Below are 23377 nucleotides of genomic sequence, written 5' to 3'. Positions count from 1 at the left end.
GGTGGTTCGAATATACCAGGACTGGAGTGCGGAGGTGGCGAAGAGGGGGGCCGGGTACAATCGAGTGAAGGTGCTGCTGCACAGGAAGGGGGTGAAGTTTGGCATGTTGCAGCCGGCGTGACTGTGGGTCACCTACAATGACCGGCACATTATTTTGAGTCTCCGGAGGAGGCGTGGGCCTTTGTTCAGGCCGAGAAGTTGGAGACAGATTGAGGGTCGGGATGGGCGTTTGGGGATTGCGGTTGATATGTTACTTTTTGAGGGGGGGGGGGGGGGGTCCTTTGCTCTTGTTTTTTCTTTTCTCTTTCTGGTCCGGTGAGCGGGGTTAGGGTGGGTTGGGGACTGTTTTGATTGGGTTGGTCGGGGGGGGGGGGGGGGGGCTCTTGGAGGGGGGTAAGCAAATGGAACAGGGGTGGATAGCCGGCAGTGAGATGGGCCCCGCAGGGGAGGGGGAGGCCCGAGTCAGGGGTGAGGGGACTGGGCCTGTAAAAGGAGCTGCGTCAGAGGTGGTGGGGCCGGGTAGGTGGAAAGCGCGGGCCTTTTCCCGTGCTGAAGACTGGAGGAGGTGGGGCAGAGAGGATTGTTTCCCACGCTTGGGATGGAAGGGGAGGGGGAAGAGCCTGCGGATGGGGAATGGAAGAGGAGAGTGTGTCACACAATGGGAGTCGTCGAAGGAGAGGCGGGAGTGGCCGGGGTGAGCTGACTTGCGGAAGTACAATGGGGGGGGGGGGGTAAAGCAGATAGGATGGGTCCTAGCCCGGGGGGGGGGTTGCTGCTGCTATGGTCAAGAGGGAGCTGGAGCGAGTGGGGGGAGTAGAGACGGGGGTCTGCCACCATGAGGAACGGGCCGGACGTGGGGTGCGGGCGCATGGCTGGCCAAGGAAGGGTTATGGGTAGTCGGCAGGGGAGGGGGCAGGTAGCCCCCTGATCCGGCTGATAACCTGGAATGTAAGGGGACTGAACGGGTCTGTCAAGCGGGCACGCGTGTTCTCACACCTGAAGGGTCTGAAGGCAGATGTGGTTATGCTCCAGGAGACACACCTGAAGGTGGCAGACGGAGGAAAGGGTGGGTAGGTCAGGTGTTTCATTTGGGGCTGGATGCCAAAATCGAGGGGTGGCGATCTTGGTGGGAAAGAAGGTGTCATTCGAGGCGTCGAGCATTGTGGCAGACAATGGTGGTAGGTACGTAATGGTAAGTGGTAAGCTGCAGGGAGAGAGGGTGGTACTGGTCAATGTGTATGCCCCGAACTGGGACGATGCGGGTTTTATGCGGCGCATGTTGGATCGGATCCCAGACTTGGAAGTGGGGGGCCTGATAATGGGGGGAGACTTTAACACGGTGTTGGATCCGGCACTGGGTCGCTCCAGGTCTAGGACGGGTAGGAAGCCAGCGGCGGCTAAAGTGCTGAGGGGGTTTATGGACCAGATGGGAGGGGTGGACCCTTGGAGATTTGCAAGACCGGGGGCGAGGGAATTTTCATTCTCCTCGCATGTTCATAAGGCTCATTCCCGGATTGACTTCTTTATTATATGAGTAGGGCGCTGATAGCGAGAGTAGAGGATACAGAGCACTCGGCGATAGCCAGTTCGGATCACGCCCGGCACTGAGTAGACTTAGAGCTGGGGGAGGAGAGGGACCAGCGCCCGTTGTGGCGCTTGGAGGTGGGGCTGTTGGGGGACGAGGAGGTGAGTGAGCGGGTCCGAGGAAGCATAGAGAGGTACCTGGAGGCCAATGATAACGAGGAGGTCCGAGTGGGGATGGTATGGGAGGCGCTGAAGGCGGTGGTTAGGGGAGAGCTGATCTCCATTAGGGCCCACAAGGAGAGGAGAGAGCAGAAGGAGAGGAGGGAGCAGAGGGAGAGGGAGAGGCTGGTGGGGAGATGGTGAGGGTAGACAGGAGGTATGCGGAGGTGCCCGAGGAAGGGCTGTTGAGGAAGAGGCGCAGCCTTCAGGCCAAATTCGACCTGGTGACCACCAGGAAGGCGGAGGTGCAGTGGAGAAAGGCCCAGGGGGCGATATACAAATATGGGGAAAAAGGCAAGCCGGATGCTGGCGCATCAGCTTCGGAAGTGGGACGCAGCTAGGGAGATCGGGGGAGTTAAGAACAGGGCAAGGAGTGTGGTGCAGAGTGGGGTTAGCATCAATGGGGTCTTCAGGGACTTTTGAGGAATTGTATCAATCCGAGCCCCCACTGGAGGGAGGGAGGGATGGGCCGCTTTCTGGACCAATTGAGGTTTCCGAAGGTGGAGGAGGGTCTGGTGGCGGGATTGGGGGCCCCGATTGAGCTGGAGGAGCTGACCAAAGGGATAGGGAGCATGCAGGCGGGGAAGGCACCGGGGCCGGACGGTTTCCCGGTCGAATTCTAGAAAAAATATATGGACCTGTTGGGCCGGTTGCAAGTTAGGACCTTCAATGAGGCAAGGGGGGGGGGGGGCTTTGCCCCCGACGATGTCCCAGGCACTGATCTCCTTGATCCGGAAGCGGGACAAGGATCCCCTGCAGTGTGGGTCTTACATGCAGATTTTGTTTCTAAACGTAGATGCCAAGGTACTGGCGAAGGTCTTAGCCACGAGGATTGAGGATTGTGTGTCGCAGGACATCCACAAAGACCAGACGGGGTTCATGAAGGGGAGGCAGTTGAACGCAAATGTGCGGCGGCTTCTGAACGTTATCATGATGCCGGCGAGGGAGGGGGAGGTGGAGATAGTGGTGGCGATGGACGCTGAGAAAGGCTTCGATCTGGTAGAGTGGGGGTACATGTGGGAGGTGCTGAAGAGGTTTGGGTTTGGGGAGGGGTTTGTCAGGTGGGTTAGGCTGTTGTATAAGGTCCCGATGACAAGTGTGGCCATGAACAGGAGGAGGTCTGAGTACTTTTGGTTGCACCGAGGGGTGAGGCAGGGGTGTCCCCTGTACCCCCTGCTCTTCGCACTGGCGATTGAACCCCTGGCTATGGCACTGAGGGAGTCGAGGAACTGGAGGGGGTTGGTGCGGGGTGGGGAGGAGCATAGGGGTGGGGAGGAGCTCTATGCGGACGACTTGCTGCTATATATGTGTCGGACCCGGTGGGGGGAATGCCGGAGGTAATGAGGATCCTCAGGGAATTCGGGGATTTCACGGGGTACAAGCTCAACATGGGGAAGAGCGAGTTTTTAGTGGTTCACCCAGGGGACCAGGAGAGGGGGATTGGCGAGCTCCCACTAAAAAGGGTGGAGAGGAGCTTCAGGTATTTGGGGGTCCAGGTGGCCAGGAGCTGGGGGGCCCTGCATAGGCTTAATTTCACGAGGCTGGTGGAGCAAATGGAGGAGGAGTTCAAGAGATGGGACGCGTTGCCGCTGTCTTTGGCGGGTAGGGTGCAGTCAGTCAAAATTACGGTGCTCCCAAGGTTTTTGTTCCTGTTCCAGCGCCTCCCCGTGTTTATCCCGAAGGCCTTCTTTAGGTGGGTCAACAGGAGCATAACGGGGTTTGTGTGGGCGCGAGGGACTCCGATGGTGAGAAGGGTGTTCCTGGAGCGGAGTAGAGATAGGGGGGGCTGGCCCTGCCCAACCTCTGTGGGTACTACTGGGCCGCCAATGCGACGATGGTGCGCAAGTGGGTGATGGAGGGGGCTGCATGGAAGAGGCTGGAGACGGTGTCTTGTGTGGGTACGAGTCTGGGGGCGCTGGCGCCGCTGCCGTTCCCTCCAAGAGGTATACCAGAAGCCCGGTGGTGGCAGCTACCCTCAAAATCTGGGGCAGTGGAGGTGGCATGGGGGGGGGGGAGGAGGAGAAAGTTGGGGCCTCGGTGTGGACCCCAATATGGGGGAACCACCGGTTCGTCCCAGGGAGAACAGATGGAGGGTTTTTGGGGTGGCACAGGGCAGGGATACGAAGGTTGGGGGATCCGTTTGTGGGCGGGAAGTTCGTGAGCCCGAGTGAGCTGGAGGAGATGTATGGGCTCCCCCCCCGGGGAACACCTTCAGGTACTTGCAGGTAAGGGCGTTTGCCAGGCGGCAGGTGGTGGAATTCCCGCGGCTGCTGCCACGTACAGTACAGGATAGGGTGCTCTCGGGGGGGGGGGGGGGGGGGGGGGGGGGGGGGGGGGGGAGAGGAGGGGAGAAGAGAGTGGGGAAGATCTCGGAAACTTAGCAGGTGATGCAGGAGGAGGAGGCCTCGGTGGTGGAGGTGAAAGGTAAGTGGGAGGAGGAGTTGGGAGAGGAGATCGAGGAAGGGACGTGGGCAGATGCCCTAGGGAGGTGAACTCTTCTTCATCGTGCGCGAGGCTCAGCCTCATACAGTTTAAGGTGCTGCACAGGGCACACATGACCGGGACAAGGATGAGCCGGTTCTTTGGGGGTGAGGACAGGTGTCTTAGGTGCTCAGGGAGCGCAGCAAACCACACCCATATGTTCTGGGCATGCCCAGCGCTGGAGGAGTTTTGGAAGGGCGTAGCAAGGACGGTGTTGAAGGTGGTAGGATCCAGTCAAGCCGGGGACTCGCAATATTTGGGGTTGCAGGGGAGTCGGGCGTGCAGGAGGCGAAAGAGGCCGGTATTCTGGCCTTTGCGTCCCTGGTAGCCCAGCGAAGGATTCTTCTTCAGTGGAAGGATGCGAGGCCCCCAAGTGTGGAATCCTGGATCAACGATGTGGCGGGGTTTATTAAGTTTGAGAGGGTGAAATTCGCCTTGAGGGTCGGTACAAGGGTTCTTTAGGCGGTGGCAACCGTTCCTAGACTTCCTGGCAGAACGGTAGACATTGGTCAATGGCAGCAACAACTCGGGGGGGGGTTTACTTTATTTTGTTTCTGTTATTTACACTGGGGGGTCTGAAGGGGTGTATATATTTGTTGTGCTAAGTCGGGGTGTTAATATTAATTTATTATTTATGTACAGGGGGAGGGGGGTATGGAGGGTTGCTTTTTTGGACTATGTTTTGTACTTAACCCTGTTGGGTTCCTTTTTCATTTTGTTATTGATGTTTTATGAAAACCTTAATAAAAATTATTTTTAAAAAAAAAGAAATAAATCCATGCTGACTTTCCTCAATTAATCCACATTTGTCCAAGTGATTGTTAATTTTGACCAGAATTATTGATTCTAAAAGCTTTCTCACCACGAAGGTTAAACTGACTGGCCGAGAGTTTCTGGGCTTTTCTTTACCACCTTTTTGAACAATGATGTAACATTTGCAACTCTCCAGTCCTCTAGGAGTAGGCCATTCAGTTCATCGAGCCAACTCTGCCATTCAATATGATCATGGCTGATCCTCTGTCACACCTTTAGTGTCCATAAATCTATTTCTTTCCCAAACACATTGTCACTTTGCCTCCACAGCCTTGTATGGTACAGAATGCCACAGGTTCACCACCTTCTGAGTGAAGGAATTTCTCATCATCTCAGTCCAACCCTGTATCCTGAGACCATGACCTGTTGTTCTAGATACCCCTCAACCATCATCCCTGCATCTAGTCTGTCCAGCCCCGTCAGAATTTTACATGTGTGGGTTCACTGTCCGTGTGGACTTTGCACATTCTCCCCGTGTTTGCGTGGGTTTCGCCCCCACAACCCAAAGATGTGCAGGCTAGGTGGATTGGCAATGCTAAATTGCCCTTAATTGGATAAATTGAATTGGGTACACTAAATTTAAAAAAAAAAAAAGAATTTTGTGTTAATAAGATCCCTTCTCATTCTTCTGGACTCCAGTGAATCCAGGCCTAACCTACCCAATCGCTCCAGCCTGCATCGAGGATTGAAAGATTATGGCCATAGCCTCTGCAGTTTCCAGCCTTACCCCCCCTTGGTATACTTGGATGCATCTCATCTGGTCCTGGTAACTTATCAACTTTGAAAAACATTCAGCCAATGCAATATCTCTTCTAAATTTTTAACCATTCAGTATCGCAACTACCTCCTCTTTTACTATGAATTGAGCAGCATCATCTTCTTTGATGAAGACAGATGTAAAGCACCCATTTAGTATCTCAGTCATGCCTCTCGCCTCCCTGCATAAAAGCCCTTTTCGATCCCTAATTGGGCCCACTCCTCATTTTACTATTTATATGCCCAGGATTTGGGGATTCGCTTTTATGTTAGCTGCCTGTCTCTTCTTATAGAACATAGAACATAACAGCGCAGTACAGGCCCTTCGGCCCTCGATGTTGAGCCGACCTGTGAAACCACTCTAAAGCCCATCTACACTATTTCCTTATCGTCCATATGTCTATCCAATGACCATTTGAATGCCCTTAGTGTTGGCGAGTCCACTACTGTTGCAGGCAGGGCATTCCACGCCCTTACTACTCTCCGAGTAAAGAACCTACCTCTGACATCTGTCTTATATCTATCTCCCCTCAATTTAAAGCTATGTCCCCTTGTGCTAGACATCACCATCCGAGGAAAAAGGCTCTCACTGTCCACCCTATCCAATCCTCTGATCATCTGGTATCCCTCAATTAAGTCACCTCTTAACCTTCTTCTCTCTAACGAAAACAGCCTCAAGTCCCTCAGCCTTTCCTCAGAAGATCGTCCCTCCATACCAGGCAACATTCTGGTAAATCTCCTCTGCACCCTTTCCAATGCTTCCACATCCTTCCTATAATGCGGCGACCAGAATTACACGCAATACTCCAAATGCGGCCGCACCAGAGTTTAGTTCAGCTGCAACATGACCTCATGGCTCCGAAACTCAATCCCTCAACCAATAAAAGCTAACACACTGTACGCCTTCTGAACAACCCTCTCAACCGGAGTGGCAACTTTCAGTGATTTTTGTACATGGACACCAAGATCTCTCTGCTCATCTACACTGCCAAGAATCTTACCATTAGCCCAGTACTCTGTCTTCCTGTTATTCCTTCCAAAATGAATCGCCTCACACTTTTCTGCATTAAACTCCATTTGCCACCTCTCAGCCCAGCGCTGCAGCTTATCTATGTCCCTCTGAAACTTGTAACATCCTTCCGCACTGTCCACAACTCCACCGACTTTAGTGTCATCTGCAAATTTACTCACCCATCCTTCTACGCCCTCCTCCAGGTCATTTATAAAAATGACAAACAGCAGTGGCCCCAAAACAGATCCTTGTGGTACACCACTCGTAACTGGACTCCAGTCTGAATACTTCCCATCAACCACCGTCCTTTGTCTTCTTCCAGCTAGCCAATTTCTGATCCAAACTGCTAAATCTCCCTGAATCCCATGCTTCCGTATTTTCTGCAGTAGCCTACCGTGGGAACCTTATCAAACGGTTTACTGAAATCCATATACACCACATCAACTGCTTTACCCTCATCCACCTGTTTGGTCATCTTCTCAAAGAACTCAATGAGGTTTGTGAGGCGCGACCTACCCTTCACAAAACCGTGTTGACTATCTCTAATCAAATTGTTCCTTTCCAGATGATTATACACCCTATCTCTTATAAACCTTTCCAAGATTTTGCCCACAACAGAAGTAAGGCTCACTGATCTATAGTTACCGGGGTTGTCTCTACTCCCCTTCTTGAACAAGGGGACAACATTTGCTATCCTCCAGTCTTGTGGCACTATTCCTGTAGACAAAGATGACTTAAAGATCAAAGCCAAAGGCTCAGCAATCTCCTCCCTAGCTTCCCAAAGAATCCTAGGATAAATCCCACCCGGCCCAGGGGACTTATCTATTTTCACACTTTCCAGAATTATTAACACCTCCTCCTTATGAACCTCAAGCCCTTCTCGTCTACTAGCCTGAATCTCAGTATTCTCCTCGACAACATTTGTCTTTTTCCTGTGTGAATACTGATGAAAAATATTCATTTAGCACCGCTCCTATCTCCTCGGACTCCAAGCACAACTTCCCACTACTGTCCTTGACTGGCCCTACTCTTACCCTAGTCATTCTTTTATTCCTGACATATCGATAGAAAGCTTTAGGGTTATCCTTGATCCTACCTGCCAAAGACGTCTCATGTCCCCTCCTGGCTCTTCTTAGCTCTCTCTTTAGGTCCTTCCTAGCTAACTTGTAACTCTCGAGCGCCCTAACTGAACCTTCATGTCTCATCTTTACATAAGCCTCCTTCTTCCTCTGGACAAGCGTTTCGACTGCTTTAGTAAACCATGGTTCCCTTGCTCGACCGCTTCCTCCCTGCCTGGCAGGTACATACTTATCAAGGACACTCAGTAGCTGTTCCTTGAACAAGCTCCACATTTCCATTGTGCCCATCCCCTGCAGTTTTCCTCTCCATCCGATGCATCCTAACTCTTGCCTCATCGCATCATAATTGCCTTTCCCCCAGATATAACGCTTGCCCTGCGGTATATACCTATCCCTTTCCATCACTAAAGTAAACGTAATCGAATTGTGGTCACTATCACCAAAGTGCTCACCTACCTCCAAATCGAACACCTGTCCTGGTTCATTACTCAGTACCAAATCCAATACAGCCTCGCCTCTCGTTGGCCTATCTACATACTGTCAGGAAACCTTCCTGCACACATTGGATAAGAATGGACCCATCTAAAGTACTCGGACTATAGCGATTCCAGTCAATATTTGGAAAGTTAATATCCTCCATAACAACTACCCTGTTGCTTTCGCTCCTATCCAGAATCATCTTTGCAATCCCTTCCTCTACATCTCTGGAACTTTTCAGAGGCCTATAGACAACCCCTAACAGGGTGACCACTCCTTTCCTGTTTCTAACCTCAGCCCATACTACCTCAGTAGACGAGTCCTCATCAAACGTCCTTTCTGTCACCGTAATACTGTTCTTGACTAACAATGCCACCCATCTCCCTCTTTTACCAGCTTCCCTGAGCTTGCTGAAATATCTAAACCCCGGCACCTGCAACAACCATTCCTGTCCCTGCTCTATCCACGTCTCCGAAATGGCCACAACATCGAAGTCCCAGGTACCAACCCATGCCGCAAGTTCACCCACCTTATTCCAGATGCTCCTGGCATTGAAGAAGACACACTTTAAACCACCTTCCTGCCTGCCGGTACACTCCTGCAACTTTATGCTCCATCTTTACTTCTCATTTCTTTTTCCCCCTTTCCCTCTGGACTTTCTATATTAAGCCTGAATTCAAATGTATTAGTTACCTGGACATCTACATTTGTTGGTCTTGACACTTCCCTCTTGAGAATGTACCTGAACTATCCCCTTGAGGCCAGCTGGCTTTTCCACCAAAGTTCTGCCAGCCAATCTTGGATTCTAATTTACCTGGCCCACAATTAATTATTTTTACTTTGGAAAGCTCTTTATCCTTTTCCATAGCTAATCTAAAAATGATGTGGAGATGTCGGCGTTGGACTGGGGTGAGCACAGTAAGAAGTCTTACAACACCAGGTTAAAGTCCAACAGGTTTGTTTCAAACAGTAGCTTTCGGAGCGCTGCTCCTTCCTCAGGTGAATGAAGAGGTTCACCTGAGGAAGGAGCAGTGCTCTGAAAGCTAGTGTTTGAAACAAACCTGTTGGACTTTAACCTGGTGCTGTAAGACTTCTTACTAATCTAAAAATGATGATGATGTGATCCACTTGACTCATCTTATTCCCCCAGAACCAGATCCAGCGTTAACTTGTTCTTCGTTGGGCCAAAATGCACTGGTCTAGAAAATTCTCCTGAACACTTTAGAAACTCTCCTTCCTCTCTGCAATTTACATTATTATCCCAGTCTATAACAAGGTCATTATAGTCCCCCATTAACTATCCTACCGTTATTGCACCTCTAAATTTCTTCATAATTTGATCCCACACATCTTCCCAGCTAGAGAGAGTGACCTATAGAAACATCTGGTAGAATAATGGTATGTCTATTGTTTCTGTCCTTGACCCCTCTCAGACACCCCCTCTCTCTAGCACTGTAATGTTTCCCTTCATCAGTATTTCTACACCACCTTTCTTTGCTTTCCCACCTTCCCAGGAATATTTAACAACCATTCCTGCCTTTTCTTCGAGTCAGGTCTCAATTATCACCACAATGTCATATTCCCATATGGCTACATGCTCCTGCAGCTCACCAACTTCATTTACCACCTTCGGCACATTCACATAAAGGCATGGCAAACTTGGAACTTATTTCATTCCCTCTTGCTCTGACCTGACCTACCAAACACCTCTTCTAATTCTCTGTGCACCTCAATTTCCCTCTAATATTTCCTGGTTCTTACATCCCTACCAAATTAGTTTAAACTCTTCCCAATAGCACTAGCAAATTGCCCCACAAGGAAATTAATTCCAGTTCTGTTCCGTGCATCCCTTCCACCCTTTACAGGTCCCATCTCCCTAAGAACAACACCCAATGTTTCAGGAATCTAAAATCCTCCCTCCTGCATCAAGTCTCTGGCCACACTGAATCTGTCCTACACTCCTATTTCTATACACTCCATGTGTGTGGTACTAGGAATAATCTGGAAATTATTGCCTTCAAGGTATATAGTTTGCAAGAACTACGGTTTAATTCTTGATTTATGGCAGGACTTCTCACTGGGGTGCTATGGTCCGCATGGGCCCCACCAGGAATATCAACAGCATACAGATCCTCATTTTTCAAATGTAAAGTCTGCACGTGCGGAGTCTGCACGTTCTCCCTGTGTCTGCGTGGGTTTCCTCCTGGTGCTCCGGTTTCCTGCCACAGGTCCTGAAAGATGTGCTGTCAGGTAATTTGGACATTATGTACCCGAACAGGCGCCGGAATATGCCGACTAGGGGCTTTTCACAGTAACTTCATTGCAGTGTTAATGTAAGCCTACTTGTTACAATAAAAATTATCTCCAACCAGGGGCTGGTTTAGCACACTGGGCTAAATCGCTGGCTTTTAAAGCAGACTAAGGCAGGCCAGCAGCACGGTTCAATTCCTGTATCAGCCTCCCCTAACAGGTGCCGGAATGTGGCGACTAGGGGCTTTTCACAGTAACTTCATTTAAGCCTACTTGTGACAAGCGATTTTTTAAAAGAACAAAGTGGTGCTGATGGTTTCAATGTGAAAAACTTTGCTGGTCTCTTCTTCCTCCTTTCCTCTCCCCCATCTACAGTTGCTATTTCCTGTAAAAACAGCCACCGGCTGGATTCATTGCATCCCTTGCAAAACTTGCTTTTAAACATGTGCCTGTTCTTAAATCAATCATTTTCTTCAGATGGGACGCACAGTTTCCCCTCCTTCATTCAGCTCAATCGTCTAAGCAAAGTAACATCCGTTATACGGAATGCCTATATTGACAATGCATTTACTGTAATACATGCAAACATATAGAAAACTTACGAGGCCTCCACAGATAAATCCCAGAATAAATACACTAAATCAATGTGATACTAGAACAGGAGTGTTCAAGTTAAACCATTGGGCTGTGCTCAATTAGCCAACTTGAGTCGAACAACAGTGATACCAGGATTTTCACTGCTGATTGCAGTGAAGGTCACTGAAATCACAAAGCGCACGTGTGGATATCACACGAAACGGAATACAGCATTGCTTTTTCTGTAGCACTGATTAATATTTAGTGCAACTTTCCAAAGCTGGATTCTGAGCAATGGCAATGAGTACAAAGCACTGAGCCATGATGAACACTGAACAAGCACACATGCATGCCATAGTTAAAGATATTTTGATAGAATTCTCCAGAATCGCAAGTTTCACATCAAGTAAAATAAGCTCATAATTGTATGACTAACTTTTTTCACACAACAAACAAACCACTTGGGGTTACAGGGAACTGGAACCTCAAATGCAAACGGTTTAGATCTTGCGACCTATACCAAATTTGTTGATTTAAATCACGTCACCAGTACATGCACAATGGTGCCCCAGTTCAGTGTCCCAAGTGAGGGCGAGGTGAAAAAAAGCCTACCGTCTGAATATTCAGTGATAACTCAAAATAAATGTACACATTTCAGTTAGTCTTTAACTCATTACGTTCATCTGAAATTAATTGTTTTACACACAAATTGAAACATTCAAATTAATTCTGGAGTTAAGAACATCTCACTAAAGCAAAATACTGCAGATATTGAAAATCCAAAATAAATACAGAAAATACTTAGCAGCTCTGGCATCATGTGGAAAAAGAAACAATTAACACTTCAGGTCAATATCTTTCATCAGAATTGGCTGGCTGGTTTTGTCTTATGAATACTAATTGCCTCCATGTTGCTTGTTCTGCCTCCCAGCAGATACACAATTGCTTTCTCACAGCCTTCCACACTGGCTAAAAGCTTTGACAAAGGGTCACCCTGGACTCGAAATGTTAGCTCTTTTCTCTCCCTCCAGATGCTGCCAAACCTGCTGAGATTTTCCAGCATGTTCTCTTTGTTTCCACACTGGTTACCTGTTTCTGTAAGAAAACACACATAAACCCAACACAAAAGACTGCCTCCCTGTGATCTGACCCCTGTTATGGGCCAGGGTTTAGAGAACCCCAAAGTGTATCATGGAGTTCACCTGACTCACAACTTTTAATAGCTTGTGGTATGGGGAGCACACGGCCCACTCTACAGCTGTGGTACAGCAGGAATGGAAAAGTATTTTTTAAAGCAAAGCAATGTTTATTCAATGAACTCAAGTTAACCTTTTTAAAACATAGTGAACATCTTAGCAACCATCAATTCAAATACATCAAAAATACAACACTAAGTAATTCTTACTTTCCTTTTAACACCCATAAGACTTAAAAACACCTTTTAACAGAAAGACATCAGGCTTAACTTCACTACTGAGAACAGTTATCACGTTGAAATCAGCAAATGGACACTCATAAGCTTGCAGAGATTCACACACATCCTGCTGTGATTGCAGCTTCTCCAAAACTAAAATGAAACCAAACCCACACTGCAGCAAACAGTCTAAAGCAAAAGTAAAAAGCTGACAGACAGCCCAGCTCCACCCACTCTGACATCACTGCAGTAGTAAACACCCATTTCTTAAAGGTACTCTCACTACAGATATTTATATACATACCCATTTATAAACACCCATTAAAGGTACTCTCACATGACACCCCATGGCAACAGCTCACTTGCGATATCTCAGATAGATTAATGAATTTCTGAAGCGATGAGGCTCTAACTACAAAATTACATCTTCAAGGCAGAGGAGGTTGCTCGACAGTAGTTAACGCACCGTTAAAAATTCACTTGCTCCTAAATGCAACAGCCCTGTTTTTTTCTGGCAGCTTTAGTGGAGTGAAAATGTCAACTTCATACAATCACATTAATTTTAAAAAGTGCAGAGGCTATTAAAGGGGACATATAAGGCACCCTGTGGAGGAGCAGGGTTACTGGATTTTCATGCATATTCAGATGCCAGCAGTTGGTGACTGATTTTCTCCATTATCACTGATTGTGGCTATTTCAGAAAACTGTGCACTGACACAATGGGTTGAATGACCTTCTGTGCTTTAAGCATTCTATCATTCTAATACCTAGCAGATTTTTTCACCAATTTCAAATGGTCCTGATAGCACAACTATGAAATACAACAATCCTCAACCAAAATACTTAAATTGTTCACACACCAAATACGAAACATGGGTAAGAAACGTGTTAGATTAAAACCAAGTACTGCTTAAGATCAAATAGTCAACACTGCTAAGTGAAGTGCTTTATGACAGGAGGCACAAATGGGACTAAAGATCTTTCTTGTACCAGACAAGGGAAAACGATGGCAAGGCTTTGTGACACAGAATCCTTCAAAATAATTCAGATAAACTTTTTATAAAGCAACTGCTCTTTAAAAAAAAATACATCATGCAAACTCCAATGTTTGTATAATATCTACAATTTCTTTTAAAAATTAAGACATTACATAAAATATTACCTGAGAATCCAAGTCTTCTCCTTTTAAACACAGATTAGCATCGATAACTGTAAGACCCACAAGAAGACCAACAATAACTGCACCCTCATCATGCATCATCAGTGCATTTGGATCATAGAATTCACTGTATTAAAAGAGTACTTAAATTAATTCACGCAAAGCTTACAACTGATATTTGACAATTGGCAGTGATTTCTTTACTGAACAACATTGACAAGTTAAAAAGGCAACATTCATTTATTTTTACAACACTCATCGCCAAGAAAATACCCCCACTATTAAAACAAAGAAAGGAATGTGGAGAAAGTGCGGAGCTGGGTCAGAGGGGTGGATTCTCAGTGGGTCAGAATGGAGGAGAGTTTGTGCAGGGGGTTGGGGCTGAAGGCACTTGCAACAGCGCCGCTTCCGATAGCTCCGGGGAAATATTCAGGGAGTCCGGTAATAATAGCTTCATTGAAAATCTGGAGGCAGTTTCGCCAACACTTCGGGTTGGGTTTAGGGTCAAGGGAAATGCCGATTCGGGGGAACCAGAGATTTGAGCCAGGGAGGTGGGATGGAAGTTTTCGGAAATGGGAAGAGAAGGGGATTAAGACGCTAAAAGATTTGTTTCTTCGGGGTCGGTTTGCAGGATTGAGGGAGCTGGAAGCGAAGTATGGGCTAGAGCAGGGAGAAGGGTTTAGGTACATGCAGGTTCGGGATTTTGCCAGGAAGGAGATACAGAGCTTCCCAGAGGAACCGGCCTCCACATTGCTGGAGGAGGTGTTGACGACAAGAGGACTGGAGAAGGGGGCAGTGTCAGCGGTGTACGGAGCTATTCTGGAAGAGGTTAAGGCACCACTGGAAGGGATCAAAGCAAAGTGGGAGGAAGAGCTGGGAGAGGTTATAGAGGAGGGGGTCTGGTGTGAGGTGCTCCGGAGAGTGAATGCCTCCACCTCATGTGCGAGGTTGGGGCTGATACAGCTGGAGGTGGTATATAGAGCGCACCTCACGAGGGCGAGGAGGAGCCGATTTTTTGAAGGAGTAGAGGATGTGTGAGAGCGTTGCGGGGGGGGGGGGGGCGGCGCGAATCACGTTCATATGTTTTGGTCCTGTCCAAAGCTAGTGGAGTACTGGAAGGTGGTGTTTCGGGTAATTTCCAATTTCCAAGGTGGTGCGTGTGAAACTGGACCCGGGACCCCAGGAGGCCATATTCGGGGTGTCGGACCAGCCTGGGTTGGAAACGGGAGCGGAGGCAGATATCATAGCCTTCGCCTCGTTGATCGCCCAAAGGCGGATCCTGCTGGGATGGAGAGCAGCCTCTCCACCCAGTGCCCTGGCGTGGCGGGGGGACCTGTTGGAATACTTGACCCTTGAGAACGTTAAGTTCGAACTGAGGGGAAGCTCGGAGGGGTTCTACGAGTCATGGGCACTATTTATTATGCACTTTCAAGAACTGGATAACATCGAACATTAGTTGGGGGGGGGGGGCTGTGTAGATTAAGGGTGACTATGGGTAATCCCTGATTCCTTTTTGTCATTGGTTTATGTAAACATGTGGGCTGAGGTTTGGGGGTTGGTGGGCGGATGGGATCGTTGTTATTATGGGGATTGACATATCTTGCTGATTATTGTTTATTGTTGATGGGTGTAAATGTGGGAGAAAATGTGAAAGAGGAGGAGAATAAAAAAAATTTCAGTTTATCAAAGGGGTTGGGTTACAGAGTGTTGATACTGGGCGGGGGGGGGTGATGTTCTGCTGACGAGGGAGGGACTTGGGCCAAGGGACAGAGAGGAGGTTGGGGGCGTAAGCTGTCTGGGGGAGGGCCTGTGGAGGCACGGAGCATGGGCTGGAGGCTGGCCCAAAAAAGGGGATGGCTGATCGGCGAAGAGGGGGTGCAATGAGCTGATCACCTGGAATGTTTGAGGGTTAAATGGGCCGGTCAAGAGGGCACGCGTGTTCGGGCTGGCGCTGCCAAATTTTAGTAACTATTACTGGGCGGCGAATATAGCCATGATCAGGAAGTGGGTGGTGGGGGTGGGGTCAGCATGGGAGCGTATGGAGGCGGCTTCATGCAAGGGCACCAGTTTGGGGCGTTGGTAACTGCACCTCTTGCTGTTCCTGCTGGCACGGTACTCCACCAGCCCCATGGTGGTGGCGGCCCTGAGAGTCTGGGGGCAATGGAGGAGAAGCATCGGTCTGGTCCCCAGTCTGTAATAATCACCGGTTTGCCCCGGGGAGTATGGACGGGGGGTTCTGGTTATGGCGGTGAGCAGGTATTGAGAGGATGGGGGAAATGTTAATAGAGGGGAGCTTTTTGAGTACGAGGGTGCTGGAGGAGAAGTTTGGGTTGGTGAGGGGAAACAAATTCAGGTATCTGCAGGTGTCAACCTTCCCGCTCCTACCGCTAAGCGGGGTTCAGGACAGGGTAGTTTCCAGACGGTGGGTAGGAGAAGGGAGCGTCTCGGACATTTACAAGGAACCTATGGGGTCAGAGGAGACGCAGACCGAGGAGCGGAAGCGCAAGTGGGAGGAGGAGCTGGGAGGAGAGATAGAGGATGGTCTATGGGCGGACGCGATGAGTAGTCAACACGTCCGCAACATGTGCCAGGCTCAGTCTGATACAATTTAAAGGTCCTTCGCCGGGCTCACATGACAGATTCTTTGGGGGTGGAAGACAGGTGTGCAAAATGTGAGGGTGGGCCAGCGAACCATGTCCACATGTTCTGGGCATGTCCGAAGCTTAGGGGATTTTGGCAGGGGTTTGCAGATGTCATGTCCACAGTGTTAAAGACAAGGGTGGCGCCGAGTCCAGAGGTGGCAATTTTCAGGGTGTCGGAAGACCCAGGAATCCAGGAAGAGAAAGAGACAGACGTTCTGGCCTTTGCTTCCCTGGTAGCCCGGAGACGGATACTATTCACTTGGAGGGACTCAAAGCCCCCGAAGTCAGAGAGCTGGCTATCGGACATGGCTAGTTTTCTCTGTCTGGAGAAAATTAAGTTCGCCTTGAGGGTCACGTCATGAGGGTTTACCCGGAGGTGGCAGTCGTTCGTCGACTTCTTCGCAGAAAATTAATCGTCAGCAGAAGGGGGGGGGGGGGGGGGGGTTAATTTAGCTTAGAGTAGAGGGTTAATAAAGGTAGGACCTGTAAGGGAGGGAGATGGCTTTTGTACTATGTTTATAGTTTCATGTACATTGTTTATTGTGTTGTTGTTATAATACCAAAAAATACCTCAAAATGTTTATCAATTCCACTTGTCTAGGAAATTTGTCTCTCAGGAATAAGTGTGATGGGCTGTGAAATGGGAGAATGAGGGTGCCCTGTAGATGTGGGCTTGTCATGCTAATTGCAGGCTTCACTCTAATAAGCTGTGCCTCGTCTGTTACGAGGGGCATTCATTAGCTGAATATGCAATTTTACCCTTCATTGAACTGTGCCAATGAATTATGCAGAGCTAAAGTTCACTGATTGGAGTCGCAAGCATTGAAGTCCAATGTTCAAACAATTTTTTATTTTTATTTTATAGATTTAGAGTACTCAATTCACTTTTTCCAATTAAGGGGCAATTTGGCGTGGCCAATCCACCCAGCCTGCACATCTTTGGGTTGTGGGGGTGAAACCCACACAAATACGGAGAGAATGTGCAAACTCCACACGGACAGTGACCCAGAGCCGGGATCGAACCTGGGACCTCGGCACCGTGAGACAGCACGGCTAACCCACTGTGCTGCCCTCAATGCTCAAACAAGAGTTCACATCACAGAAGATGCACTGATGTGAACCCGAAAGCAAGGCTTCATGGTGTAGTCTATCATCACTCACCTCTTTACAGGTCATGACGAGGATCTGCTTTGAGGTGCACTGCGAGGATGCAGACTTGGGGGTCATCCATCCACTCAATAGCCCTGTCAGCTTAAAACAAGGAGTAGGGGGCAGTGTGTTGGAGAATGGCTGGGAGAAATGTGCTAGGGATTCATTTAAATGGAGCTTGCCAGTGATTGCAAATACAGAGTTAAAATTCCACGGGAAACAGTCAGCTGGATTCACACATTTTTCTCCCTTTGCCAATTTTTGGCAAGATTCTGCCCCATTCACTGTACATATGGTGTTTGCACAATCATAGATCATAGAATTTACAGTGCAGAAGGAGGCCATTCAGCCCATCGAGTCTGTACCGGCTCTTGGAAAGAGCACTCTACCCAAGGTCAACACCTCCACCCTATCCCCATAACCCAGCCAACACTAAGGGCAATTTTGGACACCAAGGGCAATTTATCATGGCCAATCCACCTAACCTGCACATCTTTGGACTGTGGGAGGAAACCGGAGAACCCGGAGGAAACCCATGCACACACGGGGAGGATGTGCAGACTCCGCACAGTGACCCAAGCCGGAATCGAACCTGGGACCCTGGAGCTGTGAAGCAATTGTGCTACCCACAATGCTACCGTGCTGCCAATGTCTGCGTGGGTTTCACCCCCACAACGCAAGATGTGCAGGTTATGTGGATTGGACACGCTAAATTGCCCCTTAATTGGAAAAAAATGATTGGATACTCTATAAATTTATTTTTAAAAAAAGATTCTGCCTCATGGAGCTGTCAGCAGAGCATTGTTTTTTCTAACAAACATTTTACTAAGGCATTTATGGTTTTATAACAATTAACGGTACAAATGCAAATGTAAACATAGTTCAGTGCATATCTCCCACTGCTCCCGCCTAATCTAGACAAAAATAGCCCGACTCTCCCTAACCCCCCTCCTTACTGATTCTGCTGACAGTTTAGTTTTCCCCGAAGAAGTCGATAAACGGCTGCCACCTCCAAACGAACCCCAACGTTGATCATCTCAGGACGAACTTAATTTTCTCAAGACTGAGAAACACTGCCGTGTCACTAACCCATACCCCTTATTTTGGGAGCTTAGAGTCCCTCACGCTAGTAATATCAGTCTCCGGGCAATCAAGGAGGCAAAAGCCAAAACGTCTGCCTCTCTCGCCCCCTGGACTCCAAAATTCACCACCACTGGACTCGGCGCCATCCTCGTTTTTAGTACCGTGGACATGACATCTGCAAATCCTGCCAGAATCCCCTGAGCTTCGGGCATGCCCAAAATATGTGGACATGGTTTGCAGGCCCTCCTGCGCATCTCACACACCTGTCCTCTACCCCAAAAAAATCTGCTCACATAGCCACCGTCATGTGTGCCCGGTGGACCACCTTGAATTGTATTATGCTGAGCCTGGCACACGAGGAGGACGTGCTGACTCTGCTCAGAGCATCCTCCCACTGGCCCACCTCCAACTCCTTTACTAATTCATCTTCCAATTTACGTTTCCTCCCACCGATCTGGGTTTCCTCCCACTCCATAAGTTCTTTCTAACTTTCCGATATCTCCCCCTTCCCCAACCCCCGTTCTAGAAACTACCTTGTCCTGTATCCCCTGCAGCAGTAGAAGCGGAAAGGTCGAAACCTGCCTTCGCAAAACATCCTGTATCTGCAGAGATCGAAACCCGACAATTCAGCAGTTCCAGATTATCCAAACAGGAAAAGCTCCCCTCAATATCTGTTCTCTGCCACCTCCGAAATCCCCCATCCATCCTCCCCGGTACAAACCGGTGATTACCACAAATTAGAGCCCACACTGGCGCTCCCTCCACTCCCATATGCTTCCGTCACTGCCCCAAATTCTCAAGGCTTGTGGAGTACCAGGCCAGCGAGAACGGCAGAACAGCCGCCACCAATGCCCCCAAACTTGTGCTCTGACACGAGGCCACCTCCACCCGCTCCCACACCGACCCCTCCCCCACTACCCACTTGCTTATCATGGCTCTATTTGCCGCCCAGTAGTAGTTCCTAAAGTTCGGCAGTGTCAGCCCCCACCCCCCTCGGCTCCGCTCCAACAGCGCTTTCTTTACACGTGGGGTTTTACCCGTCTACACAAACCCAGGTATCACCCTAGTCACCCACTTAAAAAAGGCCTTGGTATAAAAATAGGGAGGCACTGGAAAACAAACAGAAATCTCAGGAGAAGGGTCATCTTTACAGTCTGTACCCTTCCTGTCAGTGACAACGGGAGCATGTCCCACCTCCTTCATTTGTTCAACTAATCAGGCCAGTCTTAATTTATGTAGCTGCTCCCAACCCAGTGCCAGCTGAATACCCAAGTAGCGAAAACTCCTTTCCACCACTTTAACTCCCCCAGCCTCCTCTCCTGTGCCCTTGCCGGGATCACGTTTGCCCATATTCAATTTGTACCCCGAGAACTGGCCAAATTCCCCCAAGATCCGCATAATCCCCCCCCCCCCCCCCCCCGAACGGGTCAGAAATAAGCAGAGCATTGTTACATAATCAATGGAAACAATCCTGACATCTGACAACCTAATCAGCCTCTGACATAAATCCCATCTATTCCTCTTCCAAGATATTCAGTGGCGTTAGTAGCAGAGGGACTGTCAAAACAAGCATAAAAGATTGAACAGTATAGATGAACGTCTTAAAATTCTAAAGCTAATTTTTTTTCCAAAAGAATGCATAAGTGTTTAAAGGCTGCTTTTATGGAGAAAAATATTAAAACAGGGACACAAACATAGATGAGACAGATAAAAATGGAAGTTAATATTGATGGAAAAGTGAAAAAGATTAAAACTCACCAAGCTCCAAATATTAAGAGGCATGCCAAAAAGTTATTAATAAATCAGGCTGAAGAGAACCATGTAGTACACACAATAAGCACTGGACAAAACTTCCACCCACTCCATCTTTGAATATTTTATCAGACCACCTTATTTACCACTTCCATGCCCCTCACCCGGTGGCCAAATAACCACTCGCCCTCTAAATTCACTTGGAGAATAAAGGCTAAATGCAATATTCTGTTCATGTGGGAATTATATGGGAAATTAATCAGCGTTCTTCAATGTTTTTATTTCAACTGTGAAACTAGGTTTCCTTTATTCAACTGATGAAGTAGAACAAACAAGAGGAAATAAAGAAGATAATTGCAACAGAAAATCAACACACACCAAGTACAGCTGCATCCAGGTTAAGATTGGTAATTATCATGGATTAGTAGAATTTTATTTTAAGGAGGGGAAGATTAGAAAGTGGGTAGTTATTAAACAACGAAGGGCAGCACGGTGTGCAATGGTTAGTACTGCTGCCTCAAGGCGACGAGGTCCCAGGTTCGATCCCGGCTCTGGGTCACTGTCCGTGTGGAGTTTGCACAATCTCCCCGTGTTTACGTGGGTTTCGCCCCCACAACCCAAAGATGTGCAGGGCAGGTAAATTGGCCACACTAAATTGCCCCTTAATTGGAAAAAATGAATTGGGTACTGCAAACTTATTTTTAAAAAATAATTAAACAACGAGTTAAGGATTTAAAGTGCAAAACAAAATCTCTTTGCATTGATCTGACAAATTACTGGAAGCTCAGAATGCTAAACAGCAGAAAGGAAAGAGATAAAAATGATAGAAAAGTTAAAGCAATGCGTGATAATAGCTAGAAATGGAAGAAACTTCAGTTATCCAAAAAGGATGAGGGGGAAAATAATTACAATAAAACGGGAAACTTTTCCCCCTCAGTCAATATGTTGCTGCTCCAATAGGGAAGGATGCACTAGTCGAGCTGGTTCCGGGTAATGAAATGAAGAAATTAAGTGACCGGATAGTGGAGCGTTTAGGAAACAGTAGCCACAATTAAAGCCAAGAATTAAAGGGAAAATAATTAATACGTAAATGACAGTGAAATGATATCTTGCCTAGGTTAAAGGGAAAACATTTTTTTTCCAGACCTATAAGCCACATAATGGGATTCAAGAAGGTAGAAACAGGTACAAGTATATTCCAATAAGAAAATACAGGCAAGTGCAATGTTTGAGTTCTAGGGCTGATTGGAAACAAGAAGCTTGCATGTGAAAGGGCAGTGAAATAAAGACTAGTAAATCCTAAGAGGATATTGGAAGAGGTAAATGACACATTTTGCATGAAAACTGATTAACAGTGTATTAGGAGCTATGAGAGGATCATCAAAATGCAGAGAGGTAGAAAAGAACCAGTGTGGATGAGAAATGCGGTGACGGGGAGAAGACAGGTTGCTCCTCATGGGACACTGGCACCAGTTCTGGGGTAGGAAGGAGTTTTACCAATGGAATTGGCCCCACTTCAACTAGGATGGGTCCCATGTACTAGCGGAAAGGCAATTAAGGGTGGGGGTGGCGGTCTGCAAGAAATATTAAGCTGCCTCAACTTAAAACAGGGAAGGAAAGTATATGAAGGCATAAAGGGAGGACATTGATGGCAAGTGAACAAATAACGTTATAGAACAGGTGTCTAAAAATAGAGATGAAATAGGATTAAAAATGAGTATAGTAATGCATGCAGTGTCCATAATAAAACAGTAGAGCTAAAGACAATCATGCGTAGGGACGAAACAGACAATAGGGGTTATAGAGACATGGCTACAGAAAAATCAGGACTGGGAATTAAACATTGCGGACTCCAAGATACATGGATTAAAAAGGGGAAGTGAAGTAGGTATTAATGATAATGATAGTGATTAGTATGGAGTGATAGCAAAACAGTAAAAGAGACAACTCTCAGCAAAAGTAAAATAGAATTCATATTAATAGAGAGAAAAGTTAATAAAGGATCAATCACGCTAATAGGTGAAGTCTACGGACCACCTATAGTGGAAGGGAGGTGGGAGAAGAAATATGCAGACAAATTATGGAATGAAGTTTATGGAATGTGGGGGATTTCAACCACCCTGATGTTAACTGGAAGAGAAGGGAATGGCGTTCCAACAGGACCCCTCTCTTATCCAAATGTGAAAAGATACACAAGATACACAATTTGGCTCCAAAATGGGGAATGAACCAGAGTAACTAAGAGAAGAGAACATCCAGCAATAGTGGCTTTATGCTTCAGAGAACACCACAAGTATGATTTTGAGGGGCTGGGAATAGAGTTTGGGAAAATAGAATTGGCAACAACATTGGTAAACGACGATGCAGAACATCGGAAAACATTTAAATGATATACAGAATACAGGTAAAACAATCTGCTAAAAGAACAAACTAAACACTTGTGAGACTTCATGGGTGAATAAAGACAACAAAATAATTGAGTTAAGAAATAGGCTGATCGAAGTACATATACAACAGCAGAGTGCAGGATTAGACAGAATACAAAAGAAATTAGGAGAAAATTATAAAAGAATCAGGAATGTAAAGAACTACAGCAACTATGAAATCAAATCAAGAAACAAAACAAAATGTTGGATATGTACAGGCACATCAAAAAAGGCTATGATGGGAATGGGACCATTAAGGGATAATTCACGAAGTAACAATAGAAAGTTGGTAGAACTATTAAATGTCAAAAAATTAATATAACAGGTAGACATGACATTGAATGATTGGTTCTAGGACCTGGGGATTGCCTATGATGAGAGATGAAGTAAATTGGGCCTATACTCTTCGTATAGTTTTTAAAGAGTTCAGAAGATTGAGGTACGATCTCATTGAAACATTCGCCGTTTCAAGATAAGGGGCCGCTCATTTTGGATTCAGATGAGGAGAAATTCCTTCACTCAAAGAGTTGTGATCTTTGAAATTATTTACATTACAGGGTTGAGG

The 23377-nt window shown here is 47.4% G+C and overlaps 1 protein-coding gene across 1 annotated transcript in view; it reads right to left on the bottom strand.

The window, feature by feature from the left end:
* LOC140426948 (RUN and FYVE domain-containing protein 1-like) overlaps nucleotides 1-23377 on the bottom strand; it is a 104206-nt gene that overhangs the window by 72351 nt on the left and 8478 nt on the right. Inside the window, exon 5 of the mRNA XM_072512253.1 lies at nucleotides 13764-13887. Within this exon, the coding sequence (XP_072368354.1) occupies nucleotides 13764-13887 (124 nt within the window). The remainder of the gene's footprint in view (nucleotides 1-13763; nucleotides 13888-23377) is intronic.

This window comes from Scyliorhinus torazame, chromosome 7 (genome assembly GCF_047496885.1).
Source record: "Scyliorhinus torazame isolate Kashiwa2021f chromosome 7, sScyTor2.1, whole genome shotgun sequence".
NCBI lineage: Eukaryota > Metazoa > Chordata > Chondrichthyes > Carcharhiniformes > Scyliorhinidae > Scyliorhinus > Scyliorhinus torazame.
This window is presented reverse-complemented; position numbering and strand designations above follow the sequence as displayed.